The sequence below is a fragment of the Rhipicephalus microplus genome, chromosome X (assembly GCF_043290135.1).
Source record: "Rhipicephalus microplus isolate Deutch F79 chromosome X, USDA_Rmic, whole genome shotgun sequence".
In the NCBI taxonomy this organism is placed as follows: Eukaryota; Metazoa; Arthropoda; class Arachnida; order Ixodida; family Ixodidae; genus Rhipicephalus; species Rhipicephalus microplus.
Window position 1 is genome coordinate 422325582 of NC_134710.1, and position 18823 is coordinate 422344404.

The 18823-nt window shown below is 45.8% G+C and overlaps 1 protein-coding gene across 1 annotated transcript; it reads left to right on the top strand.

Annotated features, from left to right (window-relative positions):
* Window positions 1–718: 718 nt before the first annotated feature.
* LOC142776531 (uncharacterized) lies at window positions 719–3471 on the top strand. The gene is made up of 3 exons (XM_075880339.1): window positions 719–870; window positions 3037–3062; window positions 3183–3471. The coding sequence occupies exons 1-3, from the start codon at window positions 831–833 to the stop codon at window positions 3405–3407; spliced, it is 291 nt and encodes a 96-aa protein (XP_075736454.1). The 5' UTR covers window positions 719–830; the 3' UTR covers window positions 3408–3471.
* The last annotated feature ends 15352 nt before the right edge of the window (window positions 3472–18823 follow it).

Consider the following 18823-nt stretch of genomic DNA (forward strand, 5'->3'; position numbering starts at 1 on the left):
TGATTGCCAAATATTTGGCCCTAGCCAACATTTTCTGAAAAAACAGGCACTCGGTCAGTAATGCGTACTGTAGCCGGATTAAACTGGCTTTCTCTCTGCGAGCGATAGCAAAAAAAAAAAATAACGATTCATGAGTACGTCACCCCATTTTCCTATCAGTGGAACTCGCCAATTTATCTTATCAGTTCAAGCTCCCATCTGAGAGGGGGAGTCTGGAGAGCGACTCTATGACCTGGAGGTGAAACTGTGTGCAACACGCATAATCTCTCTTGCATAGTTGCGATAAGTCTTGGGTATTCCTTTTTCTCTACCTGATATATGCCGGTTGCTTATTTATAGTCACTTATATTTTTGGGTGTGCCTTTACGCCTTTTGAGAAAGTGCGACGTAATGCAAAATTTCTACTCCAGAACACGTCACTGTAGGGTGTGTGTGGCATCCGTTTAATGAAAATAAACTCTTTGCCCTAGAGGCACAGAGGAACGTTAGACAAACCCGTACTGTGTATAAACACACACTTTGTCCCCTCTCGTTAAGAGCCATGAGCGCCAAGCGATAGAAGTTTTATTTGCTATGCTTATTCTGAGATGAAAAAACCCAACAATTGTCACGAGACCGTCCAGCGACGTTGTGGCGATCCCTCTGCAACGCACACCAATAACGTCAACAGACTACTGCTGCATTATTGTTTTCTTTGGTTGCGTATGTGTATGGCCCTTGCAGCAACCATAAATAAGGGAGCTTCTGCTTCATTCAGGCACACTGGACTGCTGTACTTGCTCATTCGCAACTGAGTTCTTTGATTAGGCTGACTTCATCAGCTTGTTGAGATGACTCGTCAAGTTGTAGGCATCGTCGTTGTGCTGGCGGGTGAGTTTCAATTCTTGTTGGCGTGAAAAAAGGGGACATATTTTTCGAGAGAATGGCTTTGATGAATACAACCAAAAAATGCAACGCACACTCTGCCCAGGAATAGCACAGGGGTAATTATGGATTGTAGTAAACTGTATGGTCTATTATTAAGGATTTAAAACGAAATGGAAATAAAGTTTACTGAAAATAAACCTTTTCAGGGAGAGATGTGAACCCGTAACCATTTAATTACATGTACGATTCTCCGATATATCACAATATTGTCCGAAATATTCTAGGGGCCCACTCAATGACAGTTGTTATGCAAGACATTTAAGGTAAAAACCTTCAGCGCAATCTAGGACATATCCCAAAGATGAGACGAGGCACGCACTGGCGCTGACTACCCACTGCTCTTTTTCTTCTTACAAATACAAAAATAAACTATCGAATGCATATGTTAGACCCTACATGAGTACAAGCGACTTAAATATGCTAGAAAAGTCAGGGCGATTACTTTTCCAGGTCAATAAACCTCGGGAAAAATGAACGAATACACAAAGGAATACACAAGCGTGCGTTGACGGAGATTACATTTCGTGAATTCGTCGTGCATGCAAAGAAAGAAGCGAGGCTATGTTCACGCATTCTACGAGACACGCAAACTGAGCGTTCATGCCCCAAAGTATTTGGTTGGTTTCGTGAGCGCGCAGTGTCAAATGGCCCTGAAAACGTTTGTTGTTCAACTGTGAAAGAGGACCCGCCTAGAGGAAGGTTTATAGGGTTTCACAAGTGGGAAAATCTGTAAAAGCGCCTACTCTATTGTATTGCTCACAACTCGTGTCGCTCGAAGTTCCTATTCATTTTTTTTTTAGACTGCAACAGCAGTTAGGTGCTCGAAATCGCGGTTTGCCGGTGTTCGTTCCGTTCAACTATGAATAGTTTGAAGATGACCATTGTTGGCAGAAACAACAAACAAGTTTCTCATCATCAGAACACGCCATCACACCCATAGGGTTTCGTCATTGCCAGAGCGTGGAGGAAAATTATTGCTTTATTGACCACTTCGTTAGGATTTCGGCCTATGTCAGTAGCACATTAAAGCTTTGGTATTGTAGGATAAGTAACAGCGCAACATAACGTAAAATATGTAGATAGCATTCCAACTCTCGCTAATTACGATGTTAACTGGCTCCGTCTGTATCCGATAGCTATGATGCGCTGTTAATTCTTGCACCGGGAACCTCCACCAACTGGACTAGCTCACGATTCTGCTTCAGTGAGCCTTGTAGCCAAGGTCTAGGGGATGAATGCAGGGAGACCGCACGCAGACTCTGAAAATATTAGCGCTTCTACATGTGTTTTAAGGGCCAGAGAGATGCATATTACAATACCTGACGACGCTTATCTTGCTTGCGTCACGTGGAAGTTCTGAACAAGATGGCGGAGCGTTTGCACGCAAATACTTCTTCATTAACACTATTGTGAAAACACCATCACTGACACAATAGAGCCGTGCATGGTAAGGATGATATAAGGTGTCTTTACCTGCGAATCTGCTTTTTACAAATGTATCCATGCATCGCTTAATGTCGTCAGAAGAAGAACGCCGCACATTAGCCTACACATTCACTTTGCTGCACAATACTCAGTGCCTACATTATACGAAATATTTGCGTCGAAGTTATTGGAGAGAGCAGTCGCAAACTTTGGAACTCTCATACACTTGGAATGAACTGCCTTTACGAAACAAACAAGACAAACGTACAGTAACACAAATCTGGTAAATAGAAAGCGTCACTATCATAATAAACTTTTTCCAAATCAAAGAGATCGATGAAGTCTCAAGTTTTTCGTCACTTGATTAAATACTTCTGCCATGCAATATTACCCCGAAAGAAGAGGATAGCGGATATTTATACTGTGATGATACTGATTTTCATATAGAAAAAATGTAGATGTCAAGCACTGTGCTATATAGTAAAACCTAGGATGACAAGATTCTTTCTAAATCTATTACACTGAGCGACAATCTGGCCGTCATTAAGCGGTGTTTCATGGCCAAGCCATGACTGCGAATGTTTCACACACACACGTTCAACATATCGAGAGTGGAGAGTCATCGCAAAAGAAATGCAAGTCCCACGAGTCGCTGAACCATTTTTTTATTTTATTTTCTTGTAGCCATCTCCTTGGTTGCTGCTCAGTGGGTGAGTGTAAAGAAACATTCCCTAAATACGTTAAACTTTGAAGTTTTGTAGAATCTTTCCGTTATACTAACTTCTATGTTCTCATTTCTTGGTCCTTTATCTGATATCGATCGCGAGCAGCAAGTGAGACCCATCGTGTCGGCAGCAGGCAACGGCCCTCGCGACTTCGGTGCCAACGTCGGCGTTCGTGCTGAGGGCGTGATCCACAAGTTTCCTGGTGGCGGCAGGGTTATCGCTAGTGCCGAGGCGTCCAAAAGCTTCGGTCGTGCCGGTGGTCAAGGCTGGAACGGGCCTCCTCAGGGACAAGTTGGCATCCGCGCCGAGCTGCCTATTGGAAGGAAATAGCTATAGACATTCAATACTGACGCTGTGTGTTGTCCAAGCACAATAAATATGGTGAAGCAATACAGTTTTTGTGTTTGCTTTTTTATCAGAAATGAACGAAAGAGTTGTTGTCACGATTACTTGGCAATGGCTACCCTTTATTCTTGGTTGTGAAAATTAACAAACAAGAACATCTCTCTCTCTCTCTGTGTGTGTGTGTGTGTGTGTGTGTGTGTGTGTGTGTGTGTGTGTGTGTGTGTGTGTGTGTGCGTGTGCGTGTGCGTGTGTGTGTGTGTGTGTGTGTGTGTGTGTGTGTGTGTGTGTGTGTGTGTGTGTGTGTGTGTGTGTGTGTGTGTGTGTGTGTGTGTGTGTGTGTGTGTGTGTGGAGAGAAGAGAGAAAATCAAGGGCAAACTATAAAAACTAGGACAATTTTTTTCTGTTTTCCACGAGCGTCGTGACACACTTGTCACCACCTCATATAAAGTGAACGCTCATAATACCCATTCGTCCATCTATAAACCTATTAAGGTCACTTTAATAGGAAAGGTACAGTGACTTCTCAGTCCGCAGTCATATTAAAGACGATAGTCTTTCTTGGGGACCTTCGACGCGAAAATGTTGGTCCTTCTGTCTGTCTGTCTATCTGTCTGTCTGTCTGTCTGTCTGTCTGTCTGTCTGTCTGTCTGTCTGTCCACTTTTACCGGCACGGGGCACTTAAAACGGCCGACCCCATCCGGAGCGCCCACCGAAGTTGCTCAAGGCTTAGCGTTCATACTTGTGCGATTGTCAATTAAAAAGCAATTATTGCGCATGTCTGGGGCACCATAATAACACGTATATATTCTGTATGTGGGTCTTTTACTAGAAAAGGCATACATAAGTCATTCTAAGGACCGTGGCATTTATCACGATGCGCTGACCATGCAACGCTTGCACGAAAAGGCGAGTGTTTCCAGCGCTTTGCTTATACGAGATGGTGGTGGCATCTACCCGCCGCCTTGAGTTCTACACCTTATCACCTTTGATACGGGCACGCACACCCGTCTCAGAGACACGAGCTTCGTTTTATAAGATAACTGCGAGATGGCACTCATGTCTCACGTGTGCCGTGACTTGATGCGCTTGTTCGCCTCCGCTGCACGCTCGAGGGACTCTAACGCAGCGCCTCCCGAATATCATTCACCAGATTTCTTGCGCAGAACATCAAATAAATGTTTTGTTCGCTCTCTCCACAAGCAAGACTATCGTCTTTCGAGGACATTTGCAGAATAACATGCAGATACGGGGCCATTTTTTTTTTAGTTCAGCGCACCTGAAGCCAGAGCTTAACGTATATATGGTGTAGGCTCGAGCTTGTTGCAGCGGCACGGTGTTACTTTACGAGAATTGACGCACTTTCTACCAACATCATGCGCTTTTTCTACCTTGCAAGAAGCATACCGTTGTATTTTTTAATGATTAGGTATGGAATAGAGGCAGTTTTCACATCCTACGCATGCCCGCACGCGTACTGATGCAGTGAAAGCAATGCGAACCACGCAGCACATACGTGCTCTGTTGAGATATTCATGTTTAAGCGCTGTAGTGTATCTGCTACAAAACACACTAGAGAACCACGTGATGCAGTTAATGATTACTCTGACGAAGATGCGAGTGCGATCAAAACTAATGGAACAGCGAGCGTGGATGCCAAGCTGTCGTGGCGCAGGCGCTGTGCCATAGAACGGATGCTTAGTGACCCATCCGAGATTTATTTTACGCCAATTTCGCCATGACAATGCGCATACTGGTGTTGCAGACGCTACGTTTCAGCCTTTTATGTGCGAATTTATTCGAGCCGCTTCACATTGTTTTTCCTAAGAGAAACCTTTACGAACACTATATCAGGACAACTCTTTCCTGCGGCTGATAACACAGGATTGAAGCCGCCATCCCCAAGGAATATACACACCTCTTCCCATTCAAGTAATGAGGTCGTCATTAATTTTCAGGAGCTTTAGTAACTGATATACCACATACATCTCGTAATATAAAAAATATATGCGGCAACCGTTCCCTAAAAATGGCACTTCCCACGTGCAGTGGGAATCGATGATATGCGAAGCACGAATGAAGAATGTTGGTATGTCACATCAACATGAACACTACGTTACGAGACGGGCGTAAATAGTGCCATACATGATTCCCATGTCATGATTATATTGTTTGCGCCTGGCATTTGTGTTCTTCGTCCATTCACGTCCAGTAACACCGAATTTTGTGTTTGCGAAGCTAGCGAAACGGTCGCGAGCGCACTATGAGTGTAGCGTGTAGTCAAGTTTTACAAAACACGCATGTCATGATTATATGTTTGGACGTGTCATTTACCTTTGCCGTACGTTCACGTCACGTAATACTAAATTTAACGTACGTGAAACTAGCGAAGCGGTCGTGAGCGCATCATGAGCCTGCAGCGTGCAGTCATGTCCTTGCACGACACGCATGTAAAGATTATCATGTTCACTAGTCACATACCTTTGCAATCCCTGCACGTCACGTAGTATTAAATTTGGTATTTGTGAAGTTCGCTGTAAAGTGCGCTTCGAGCGTAGCATGTATCCATGTTTCACATGACACGTGTGTCATGATTATCATAGTTGTACATGTCATTTGCCTTCGTTGTCAATTCACGTCCCGTAAAACCAAATTTGGTAAATGTGAAGCGAGTGAAACGGCCACGACCACTTAATGAGCACGGTATGTAGTAATGTTGTTACATGACACGCATGTCATAATTACCATGTTCGTACCAGTCATAAATCCATTCTTGTCACGTAATAACAAATCGCGTATATGTGAAGGTAGCTAAACGACCATGAGCACACAATGAAAATGTCGTGTAGTCATGTTCCTACATGACACGCATATCATGATTATCACTTTTGCACCAGTCATATACCTTCTTCATTCATTCCGTCCCGTACCACGAAATTGGGTATATGTGAAGCTAGCGAAACGGGTGTGAGTGCATCCTGAGCGTCGCATGTAGTTATGTTCCTACATGAAACGCATGTCATGATTACCATGCTTCCACCAGTCATATACCTTTGTCATCTATTCACGTCACGTAATACCTAATTTCGTATATGTGAAGCTAGAGAAATGACAATGAGCTTACATGTGATGCATGTCATGGCCATTGCATGACACGCATGTCATGACATGCATGTCTTGATTTTCCCGTGATGGCTTGTCACTTATGTTCGCCAAGGAGTTATGTCATAACATTCCAGTTTTGCAATAGGTCATGTGAACGAAAGCACTCCAAGAGCAGCAAGACCAGGACATGCAAATTATGACACCTATGTTTTACATGTCACGATTTTTATGTTATGACTAGCCACCTATTCTCGTCATGCAGCTCTGTTATGTCATACAAAATTCGGTATATATCCCAGTATCGAAACGGCCAGTAGAGCGAAAATTAGTTGAAGGATGGATAGATAGATAGATAGATAGATAGATAGATAGATAGATAGATAGATAGATAGATAGATAGATAGATAGATAGATAGATAGATAGATAGATAGATAGATAGATAGATAGATAGATAGATAGATAGATAGATAGATAGATAGATAGATAGATAAATAGATAGATAGATAGATAGATAGATAGATAGATAGATAGATAGATAGATAGATAGATAGATAGATAGATAGATAGATAGATAGATAGATAGATAGATAGATAGATAGATAGATAGATAGATAGATAGATAGATAGATAGATAGATAGATAGATAGATAGATAGATAGATAGATAGATAGATAGATAGATAGATAGATAGATAGATAGATAGATAGATAGATAGATAGATAGATAGATAGATAGATAGATAGATAGATAGATAGATAGATAGATAGATAGATAGATAGATAGATAGATAGATAGATAGATAGATAGATAGATAGATAGATAGATAGATAGATAGATAGATAGATAGATAGATAGATAGGCGGCCAAACTCACCGAAGTTCGCTAAGAAATGCTTCGCATTTAAAAAAGCGTGGGAGCTACAGCCTAATCTATAAGCGACCACCACGCCAAAAGTTCAATTAAGGCCTTGATTGATTGTTTGTCAAGGCCTTCAAAATTTAATTTGAAAGCCTTCAAATTTCAAAATTTGCAGCTCGGTGCATGTGGTGTTGCAAAAGCATGAATACAAGCAGCAACAGCACGCCCGTCAAAGAACCAACGATTAGAATTGAGCGAAATTTAAACCGATTGCAGTGGCCATATAGCAGTCAGTTTCATGCAACGCTAATCGTATTTTGTAGTTCGAAGGCGTCAATTCTACGCCAAACATAGTAAGATCGACCAGGCACTGTTGTTTTGCATGAACATTCTCTCGCACTACGTGAAACACCCTATGCTGGCGATGTGGCCTTCCCCTAAACAACATTTGCGAGAACTCAACGCAGTTATACCTCACAAAGGTGCGTATTATTCACCGAAGCACAATCTCTCCTGCCGTATTCGGTGCAGCCACGCAGCTTGTCACTTGGCGTCTTTTACCCCGCTCGGTACATGAAAGCACGTTTTGCCCGCTTTTCGTCAGTTTGAGCATTCAGAAGCGTAGCACCCAGGCACCTTCGATCTCTTGAAAGGGTTGTTAACGTTAGAATGATACCGCACAAAAGTTCGCGTACGCCTTCATCATGCTATGAAAGCAATCGCGCTCCAAAGTACCATGCTTTGAAGGTCGGGAGAAATAAGCGAGAGTAAGTAGGGCCATTTATTGCGCAAAATGACCAGGTGCCCATGAAAGGCGAATCGCGAGCGAGCACGAGCGTGAGTAGGGCGGAGCGGGAAGCGCGCAGCGGCGACGCGAAAACTAATGCGGTGCCTTTCTCATTCCAGTAATTTTCGGGAACATCGGTTCATCATGATTCGTGTAGCCAAATGCCCGTTCTCTATAGCAGTAGAATCATCTTGTACAAAGTCTTTTGCTGACTATGAGGCAGGAGTACACAGAGTACGTCTCCAGAGGCGACTTCCACCTGGTATTGGAGGACGCGACGAATATGTTATCCCATCACAGGTTCACGAAAGCATTCTTACCCAAAAGAACCGTGTAAAAGGAACACACATGCACCAATTGAAATCAAATATGTGCTCGACACTCTGCAAGTACGATGCCCCCCTCCCTTCCTGGAACATACAGCGCCAACCCTGAGAGGATGACCAAAACACGAGCGAATGCAAAGCGTTCTTAGCACGGCGAAGCGTCACCGCTGACAAACCTCTCATAATCATGCACCATGGTTATAACATACGACGCTGCCGCTAGAAAAGGTCGGCCACTTTAGAGTTGCATGGCTTGCGTGCATAACGTCACTAAACGCCCCTGTAGAAGTGATATGATTGCGAACTTTGGTCATCTATGTCTGAACAGGCGTGGCTATAGGAGGTGCAAACTTTCCAGAAATATTGAGTAATTAAAAAAACCCTGTTCCTAAATTTCCGAAGTTTGGAAGAAATGAAAAATTACACATTTTCTTTCACATACGGCAATAGTTTATTGCCGAATGTCGAAAGCAATAAAATTCATTATGTAAATAACAGAAGCGAAATACTTTCTGGTTTATTTTATTTCATTTTTGCACATGAATACAGCATTTAGCAGATCGAAGACAGGCCAGCAGAATCACCACGAACTCATTCAGTTCTCTGTGAATCAGTGCGGCTTCCTAGAATTGTTACTGCAGTTAGCACAAAGAACTTAAAAATGTCTATTTCGTCATCGCTCCGACGACGAAAACATTGATCAAGATGTTAAAAAGATGAAGTTTCACCTTATTCTGAGTCAGCACTTGAATTCATCTGTAGCTTTCTTCATCGTGTTGATACGTCGCATTGCGAAAAGCGTGGCTCCCGCCGCGGTGGTTTAGTGATTAAAGTACTCGGCTGCTGACCCAGAGGTCCCGGGATCGAATTACGGCAGTGGCGGCTGCATTTTCGATGCCGGCGGAAATGGTGTAGGCCCGTGTTCTCGGATGTAGGTGCTCGTTAAAGAACCCCAAGTGATCAAAATTTCTAGAGCCCTCCACTACGACGTCTGTTTTATTCATATGGGGGTTTTGGGGCGTTAACTCCCACATATCAATGAAAAGCGTAGCTGCTGTTGCAGTTCTTACAGGCAGCGAGTCCCCGTTTCCCGCCAACGGTCTACCCCACCGTGAAGTGCATGCACACGTCGGAAACTGGCCTAACAATTGCAGAATATGCTTCCACACGGTTTTATGTACGGACTTGCGCCCCGCATCACAGAAGAGTGTATACAAAGAAATGTCAGAAATGAACAATAACGGGCACCAGAACATCAGACACCACCCTCACCACGACCGCTCCCGAACGACGAAGCTACGCTTAGATTCTACGGTTAGAGCTCACTTCATGTGATGTTCATAGCGAGTGGTCAGCTGTCGTTTGGTGTTTTCACAATATTTGCGACTTTTTTATTTCGCGTTCTGGGTTTTGGTTTCACGTTCAAAGCTAGGCATTTCCTAAACTTCGCTTCGGTGCATATCATCCCGCAAAAATTTTGGCCAACTTTTCAAACTGTGCCGAAAATAACCGAAAAAAACCAACACTTTTTTGAAATTTTTTTTTTGTTTTTTACCGCAATTCGCATCTCTAGCGCCGCTGCGCCACTGCGTCACTGTAATCATTATTGCAATTGTCATTTGTTGTAACGGTAGTTCACGTGTGTCCTTTCGTTTGGATATTGGAGAGCATTTATTTATCTGTATAATTGTACGCCTCCATGGTTTAGCCCAGTGAGATGTATAGCTGGAACGACACTTTTTTAATGGTTCGCCTGTAGCCGGAACGACAGTGCGGCACACAGCATGTCTTTGGAATCGTTCGTGAACCTTTTACTAACTGTCCGTCGCATACGAAAACAGTCAGAGACACAGACAGCAGCGCACGCACGCGATAAAACAACACCAACAAAGCCAACAGAGCACGCCGTCGCTTCACTGGCCTCGACGACCGTCTTGGTAGCCGGAGCAAGCGTGCAGAGCACAGGATGCCTTCTGCATTCTTCGTCACGCAGCCGATCACTATTCGTTACGTTTGAAAACAATAAGACGCACACAAAGCACCGCGCACACGCGATAAAGCACGACGCATACAAGACCTACACACCTCGCCCGGTTGCGTGTTTCCGTATCATATCACCAGAGATGTATGGGGAAAATGTGGCGCCGCTATTGGATGGAGGCGGTCACATTATATAAACAAGCTTCTGGTTTTTCTGTTCATTTTTGTTTCTTTTCAAGCAAGGTGGCGACGGCCGCAGAGTGGTTTCGCGAAGCTGGTTGAAGCCGTACGCCGTAGAAATTTGGGTTTTTCGTTGACATGTGTTACGCGCGATTGTGCAGATCGTTTTCTGATGGGCGCAGTAGTGTTCAACATTCATCCGGGAGTGTGTACTGCAAGCCCTTTTAGCGTGTGATCATGTGTTTGAAGCCTCGAATGCACGAAGCCCCGCTCCATACAGATTGAACCGTCCATGCACCGCAGACATGACGGACGTCGAACGGGCTTTCTGCTGCCAAATGTTCTCGCGACTGCTGGCAATGTATACGCGGATCGTTTTACGATGGACCCCGTGGTGTATGCGCGAATTGTGATGCGATGGACGAAGTGGTGCACAACGTAAATCCGGGAAGCGTATGATGGGGGGCTAGTTGGCCACTCGCTTATGTGCGTTTGTTCATAGTTGGCAGCGCACTGCAAGTAATTCACTTGAGAGTGGGTTTCCAATAGAAATGTCCTCCGCGCCCAGATTAACGAAGTGATTGACGCGGTGTTGGTGTGGTCGAAATAGTTTGGCGGAGGGAATTCCTAAGATTGCTTTCAGCAGTGATGTTGAAAGAAACCTTTGTGACCATGAGGATTTATTACTGCACGCTGAAGGTTGTCGGCGCACAGCATCTAACTCAGGAGCGAATTGCACTTCACATCCCCTCGTGGATTAATGATTTTTATGCTCGTCAGTGGGTCTAATTTTATTGATTGTACATTTTCCTTAGAGAGATCAAAATAAAATCACAGTTTTGTTGTGCACTGCATGTAGCCCAATTACAGTGGATATTACGGAGCACCACATACTGCCAGTGCGCTTGAGCTCGACCAGCGAAGCGAAATGGTTAGAGCAATAAAACAAGCAGTTACGACTACAAACCACACCTCTCTACTAACTTCTGTACTCCACCGGTACCTTCTAAACCACATTGTTGTTCAAAGAATTTTCGCAATTTCGACGTTGCGAAAAGCATGCGTGTTGTACTGAAGATCTTTCTCCCATGAAGCGACGTACCCCGCCTGACCCAGAGAAAAAATTATAGGAACCGCAGTTCCAAAGGCAAGAACTGCGCAGCTTTCGAACTTTTTAAGGCTTTGTTTTTCACCTTGTGATGTTATTGCGGTTTCTGCCCCATCACGGTTATTTAGTGGCGGAGGTACTCGGCTGCTGACTCGCCGGTCATGGGATCGAATTCCGGCTGCGGCTGCTGCATTTCCGATGGAGGCGGAAATGTGGTAGGCCCGTGTGCTCAGATTCGGGTGCAGGTTAAAGAACCCCAGGTGGTCGAAATTTCCGGAGCCCCCCACTACGGCGTCTCTCATGATCATATGGTGGTTTTGGGATGTTAAACCCCACATACCATGTTATTGCTGTTTCTGTTGACGGTGTACCTGTTTCAGCGCTTGTGGACGCAGGAGCCGCAGTTTAATGTCTGCTAATGCGCAACACAATCGGCCTTTCGCTGCATACATTGCACAGGGTGTTATCGAACACGTTTTTTTTATGCGGTCGAACGTGCTTCCGCAACGTTCCCACAATATCATTCGAGGATAAATCTTCTTACGTACTCACAATGCTGTTATAGACTGTGCTCGCTCTGAGGTCGAGTGCTCGCCGCTGTGTGACTATTTTAGTCGACTCGCCTTCTCTACCTGAAGAAGTGTTCGTCGCCGCCGACACCACGCTATACCCCCTTTCTCGTCCACTTTTGTCTGTTCGCTCACCTGTTCTTTTTACACCAGCTGAAACCGCTCTTCGCCGCAAGTGCTGCTTGCTGCCCTTCGCCGTCCTCTCCATTCAAGAATCTTCTAATGCAATTTACGTTTCAAACCCGTTTCACTGTCCTTCCATCCTACTGAAGGGAGAGTGCCTTGGCAGCGTTGACAACCTCGATTTCTTTCCCGCAAGTGTCGTCACTGAGCAGCGGACTTCTCTCCAGATTAACGCCATCGATTGTCCCGTTCCAGCTTCGTTACCAACAATCACCGATGCGCTTTCTCGACGTATCGACAGTCACCTGACGCGCAGCAGCGCTCCCACATCACCGCCTTGCTTGAACGCTTTCGTGCCAGCTTAGATTACCAACAACCATCCTTGGGCCGTACTTCAAACGTAGCTCATCACATCGACACCTGCTCCAACGCCCTTATACGTCAGCGCCCATATTGTGTGTCGCCAGCTGAGCGTCAGATCATCCCAGCACAAGGGCGTCACCCATAGTTCTGGTCAAAAAGGAAGACGGCTCAATGCGTTTTTGCGTTGACTACCAATGGCTGAAAAACATAAGACGCAAAGATGTCTACCTGTTATTTCAGATCGACGATGCACTCGACTGCCTCCAAGGAGCTGAGTTCTTCTCGTCATTAGATCTGCGGTCTGATTACTGGCAGGTACCAATGGCGGAGGCTGACCGCCCCAAAACAGCTTTTGTTACTCCCGATGGTTTGCATGAATTTAATGTCATGCCATTCGGGCTATGCAATGCGCCTGCCACGTTCGAGCACATGATTGATAACATACTCCGTGGCCTTAAATGGCAGGCATGTGTGCTACCTCGATGATATTGTAATATTTTCGCGTGACTTTCCGACGCAGTTTTAGCGCTTAAGCAGTCCTCACTTGCCTCAAATGTGCTGCTCTGTAGCTGAATTTGAAAAAGTGTTGCTTTGGTGCTCGAAAGCTTCTTATTTTGGGCAACGTCGTCTCCAGAGAAGGTGTTCTTCCTGATCCGACAAAACTTCATGCGGTTGAGTTCTCTAAACCAACGACATTGCATGAAAGAGTTTCATCGGCCTTTGTTCGTACTTTCGCCGTTTTATCCGCAACTTAGCACCCATCATAGCAACTTTAACTGAACACCTTTGCAACAGCTGTGACCTCGTGGGGTGGTCATCAGCATACGACGATGAATTCACCACACTTCCACGCCTTCTAACTTCACCTCCAATACTGCGGCATTTTAACCCACTCGTCCCGACTGAGTCACCGTGCGCTCACCAAAGCCGAAACCAACTACTCCGTGACCGAAAAGAAACGCTTAGCCATCATATGGGCCATAAACAAGTTTTGACCCTGTCTTTACGGTTGCCCATTCAGCGTATATAGTCACAGATCACCACACATTAGGTTGGCTTTCATCCATAAAAAATCCATCCACCCGATTTGCCCATGGGCACTACGTCTGCAGGAGTACGACATTCGATCACGTCGTTTACCGGTGTGGACGTAAACATTCTGAGGCTGACGCTCTCAGTCGCTTCTTTCATCTGATGATTCCTCCCCGTATACATTGTTCTGTGACGTGTCCTCACTCTCTATCACTGACATACGTCTGGAGCAACAGAAAGACGCCTGGGTGGCTTTTTTTTATATATTGTTATGTCGGCCTCCATCGCACACCATCCCTCGAGAACTGCAGTGGCAAATCCACCACATTTACATTCGAGATGGTTTGCTGTATCACCGGAATTACCCTTCTGAAGGGCGTATATTGCTCTTGGTTATTCCCCAACATCTTCGGTCATATATATGCACATCCGTTCATGCTTATTCACATTGCGGACATGCGGGAGTACTGAAAACATATACACGCTTGCGCCACCGTTACTATTAGCGTGGAATGTACCGTTTTGTCCGCTGCTACATCCACTGTCTCGCTTGTCAACGTCGCATAGGTATACTCCTCCCCGTTTTCCCGCTCCTCTTCAGCCTCTACCTTGTCCTTCCAGACCCTTTGAACATGTGGGCATTGATCTTTATGGACTTTTGCCTATCACTCCTGCTGGGAACCGCTGTATAATCATCGCAATCGATTATTTGACGCGCTACGCAGAAACTTCTACTCTGTTATGTGCGTCGGTGAGTGACGTCGATTCTTTCATTTTACACCACTTCGTTCTACGTCATGGCGCTCCACGTGAGCTGCTCAGCGACCGAGGGTGCGTGTTTCTCTCCGAAGCCGTCGATTCGCCTTAAAAGGAATGCCGCATTATTCACCGCACCACCACTGCATACCACCCTCAAACTAACGGCCTGATAGAATGATTTAAACGAACACTGAGGAATGTGCTGGCAATTTACGTCAATTCTGCTCAGTCAAACTGGAACCGTGTTCTCACCTTCGTGACGTTCGCACAAAATACTGCGACTGAGACAACTACGGCATTCTCCCCAATCTTTCTATTTTATGAACGCGAGCCCTCCTACATGCTCGACACGACTCTTCCGTACTGCCTGAGTCGACAACCATTTTCGAATCAGCTAAGTACGCCGAAGAGTGTCGCCAGCTTGTTCGATTCCACTGCACTTCTGATCAACAACGCCAGAAACACTATCGCGGCAGCTCGAAGGCTCCAGCGTCTTATATCCCTCGTTCACTTGGGTGGCTCTGGATCCCTTCCACCAGCCCTGGTCAGTCATCAAAACTTCTCTCGAAGTACTATGGCCCTTACCACGTCGTCCAGCAATCGTCACCAGTCAATTATATCAGTGAGCCACTCGCGGCGCCTCCTGATCGACGACACCGCGGACGTGAGAGTGTGCATCTAGACCGGCTCAAGCTTTACTATATACGACCCGACTGTAGTCTCCTGTCCCCAAGTCACCAGGATGGCTCTTTTTCAGGAGGGGAGATAAATGTAATGAAGAGGAGCAGCGCTGTTCTGAAAGGCAGAACGTACCACTCTCAGGCAGGAAGACAACGACGTTCATGGTTGGTGCATGGCGACGCTTGGACCTGCTCGGCTGTTGCTCCCCGACCTTCTGACCAAATCATACGGTTTATTAAATACGTGATGCGTCGAAACGCCCTATTTTAGTGTGCATTCTTTTCGATGTCCTTATTCCACCGGCTCGTCCATTCGGTCCTCTGAGGCCCAATGCCTTCTGTTCGTGAGCTCCCGTGCCCTTGACAACCTTCCCGGGCTATACCAATGAGCCCATTCACACTTATTTGAAAACTTCGAGGACTATACAAAAGTATTTACGGACGCTTCTGTACGCAGCGATGGCCTGACCACTTCTGCAGCTTCCTTCTGCCCTTCAACCGATACCAGGTGGTTGTTTAAAATACAGCACCCCTCATTGTCGGTGACGGCCTAGCTAGTAGCGATTGATGTCGTCCTTAAGTACGTACAAGAAGAGTTGCCAGCATCGCAGGTTCTCATCCTCACCGACTCTCGTGGTGCCCTTAGCAGACTCGCCAGCAAGGAGGCCGACAGCCCTATTCTAAGTAGCATCATGGAATCCATCAACGATATTCTGGTATGCCTATCTGCACAGTCTGTAGCTTCGCACGTAAGCATTGCAGGCAATAAAGAAACGGATTGCCTTGCTTCGTCATGCAACCATGATGGCTGTGACTGTCCGGGAATTCCATGTACGATGGATAACGCTCATCTGCTTATACGCCGACACCTCCTAAAGCAGCACCCAGACTAGTGTGTGGCCAATGGATCGTTCCTTCCCCGTGTTCGTATCCGTGGCTTGCCTCGTCGTTCCCGAGCACTGTTGTGCAAACTAAGAGTGGGCATTGAGCTGGTGCGGGAACGATTACACCGTAAAGGACGTGTGGACAGTCTGTTGTGCGCAGCTTGTGGCTCTTGCGAAACACTTGAGCATCTCGTAGTGCACTATTCCACATTTGCTACGCAGCGATCTCTGCTGATTAAGGAATATAAATTCCTAGGGCTTAAGTGCTCGACCCTAAACGACTACCTTTTTCCGAGTGGTTGTGCTTCCCGACGCGACCAGGCCCACCAGATTTCCTTACATTTATGAACCAAACGGACCTGACCACCCGTTTATAGACAGTTTTTATTTATTTATATTTTTTACTCATACTAGTCGAAGTCTTCGTTATTTTTTTCCTCCCTCATCTTCTTTCTTCTTTCTCCCCTCTAATCTTTGTTTCCTCTGTTTCTTCTCTCCTCCCGAAAGAGTGAGCAGGCGTTGTGCCCCTCCAGGTGGCAGTTGCCAGCTTGCTCTCTCCCTCTTTCCTCTGTGTCCTTATGTATATGTGTATGCAAATCAAATAACAAGACTTTCGACCACGCTGATGGAGCCTGCAACATCCGAGTGCAGTGAATTTTAATTGAACAGGGTTTGATTCTGAATATGGTTGTGACACAAACACTACTTGAAGTCGAGAATTGGACGAAATCTCGTCTGGTGGGGAGGTAATGGCATTGTAGACATAAAAAGAAGGACGCTGACCAAGAGGGTGTCAAAAATGTAATAATAGACGTTTCGGCTTCCACACAGAAGCCTTGTTCACTAAGCTGAGAGGCCGAAGCTTCCAGCTTAAATCCACTAAAATAATCACTTGAGGCATCTTGCATACGTCAAAGGTAGATTGCCGGCGTTCTGGCGTGTTACTCGATGTATTGATGAATAAAGATGCCAGATAATGCCGTTTTGTGTTGTTCTTTTCTCGGGCGATAACGAAAGCATGGTCTCAGCCGAAGCAGTGGTGCATTTTTTCTGCGTGCTCTGCGAGAGCACTGGACTTTATTTTTCACGTCCCTCATGTCCTCTTTCAGACGTCGCTCGAAATCTCCGCTTTCACCCAAGTAGACATATTCGCAGTCAGCGCAAAGATTCTTATAAATTAACCCAGGGAACTTTTTCATTTTTTTAGTTTTGCTTGGCGCTGAACAACTCGTGACGTAGCTTGTGGCTTGGAATATGGGTGACTTGCACTTTGTATTCACGCAGGACACGCGCCAATGCCTCGCTGATGCAGAGAACGTACGGAACGGAGACGCGACGCAGGCTGAGGGAATCACGTGGCTCAGTAAGGCGTAGGGCTTGTTTCTCGGACGACGCAAGAAAACTTCTGGGGTACTTGCAGGCGCCGAGCTCACGTCGGATGCATGCTAGGTCGGAGATGAAGCTCCTGGCTTACTGCAAATTTTTGGGCCCTCTTTATTAAAGAAAAGGCCACAGACCGTTTGTGGCTTACAGGGTTGACCGACGCGAAATGAAGATACCACCCGCTATGTGTGTCCTTCCTATGAACACTGAAAGACAGACGCTGTCAGTCCCGGTGTACCATTGCGTCAAGAAAACTAAGGTACCGTCCAGAACTTTCCTTTTCAAGGGTGAATTTTATAGCTTCATCAATGCTGTTTAAGTGGTTGGTGAAGGCGGCCAGGGCATTTTCATTTATTGACATTCATCAGACTTTGATGCAAAAGCAATCATCAATGTATCGGAAACACACTTTCGGAGCGGGGTCAAAGGAAGCCAGAGCCTGGCTTTCCACCGACTCTAGAGCCAGGTTTGCTGCCGTTACCGAGATCGACGCACCCATGCATCTGCTTGTAATTGAATCCATGAAAAGTAAAGTAGGTATTATTCAAACAGAAAAAAAAAGTAGTCTCATGAGATTCTGCACTTTAAACATGGTGCGTTCGCCCAGTTTCTCATCGGCCTGCAGGGCAACTTCACAGGCATTCACAGCAAGCGTCACAGGAACACAGGTAAAAATGGGGATGACGTCAAATAACACCATGATTTCATCGTCGTCCACAGTGAGATGACGCACCTTGTCAATGAAGTCGCGCGAGTTACGGATGAACGTGTGGCCACTTCCAAGCAGTGAGGCACACACACGGTGAAGGTAACTCGAAAGTTTGCAAAGAGGTGGACGCGTGAAATTCACGATGGGCCGCATTGGCGTACCAGACTTATGAATTTTGGGTAGCCCGTACAGAGCTGGGGCAGAGCCGTTGTTACAGTGTGCTTGAAGAAGGAAGTGGAATGAACGAGGCGGCCGCGCCGTATCTCGGGTGATTCTCCAGCGGGTGACAGTAGCGGCGGCGCTAGAGTCGCATGGTACTGAAGATCTAAAAAGCGTCTGCATTGGGAGCGCGCGCGAGTAGCTCGCGAAATGGTGTATTTGCTTGTTTTTAGCGCGTTTATAGCGTTTCATAGCCTTTATCATTGTATGCACACCTGCTAAGCGCAATGGTATACGAGTAAATATGCAGACACGCAGAAATTGCACCGAGACACTCCCTGTTTCAAGAGCCTGCCGACAAAAAAAAACATGTAGTACAATCAGAATTTGCACAAAT

Coding starts and splice junctions, on each gene's coding strand:
- LOC142776531 (XM_075880339.1), top strand. CDS start 831: ATGACTCGTCAAGTTGTAGGCATCGTCGTTGTGCTGGCGG. Junction 871..3,036: donor CATCGTCGTTGTGCTGGCGG/GTGAGTTTCAAT, acceptor ATTTTCTTGTAG/CCATCTCCTTGGTTGCTGCT. Junction 3,063..3,182: donor CCTTGGTTGCTGCTCAGTGG/GTGAGTGTAAAG, acceptor GATCGCGAGCAG/CAAGTGAGACCCATCGTGTC.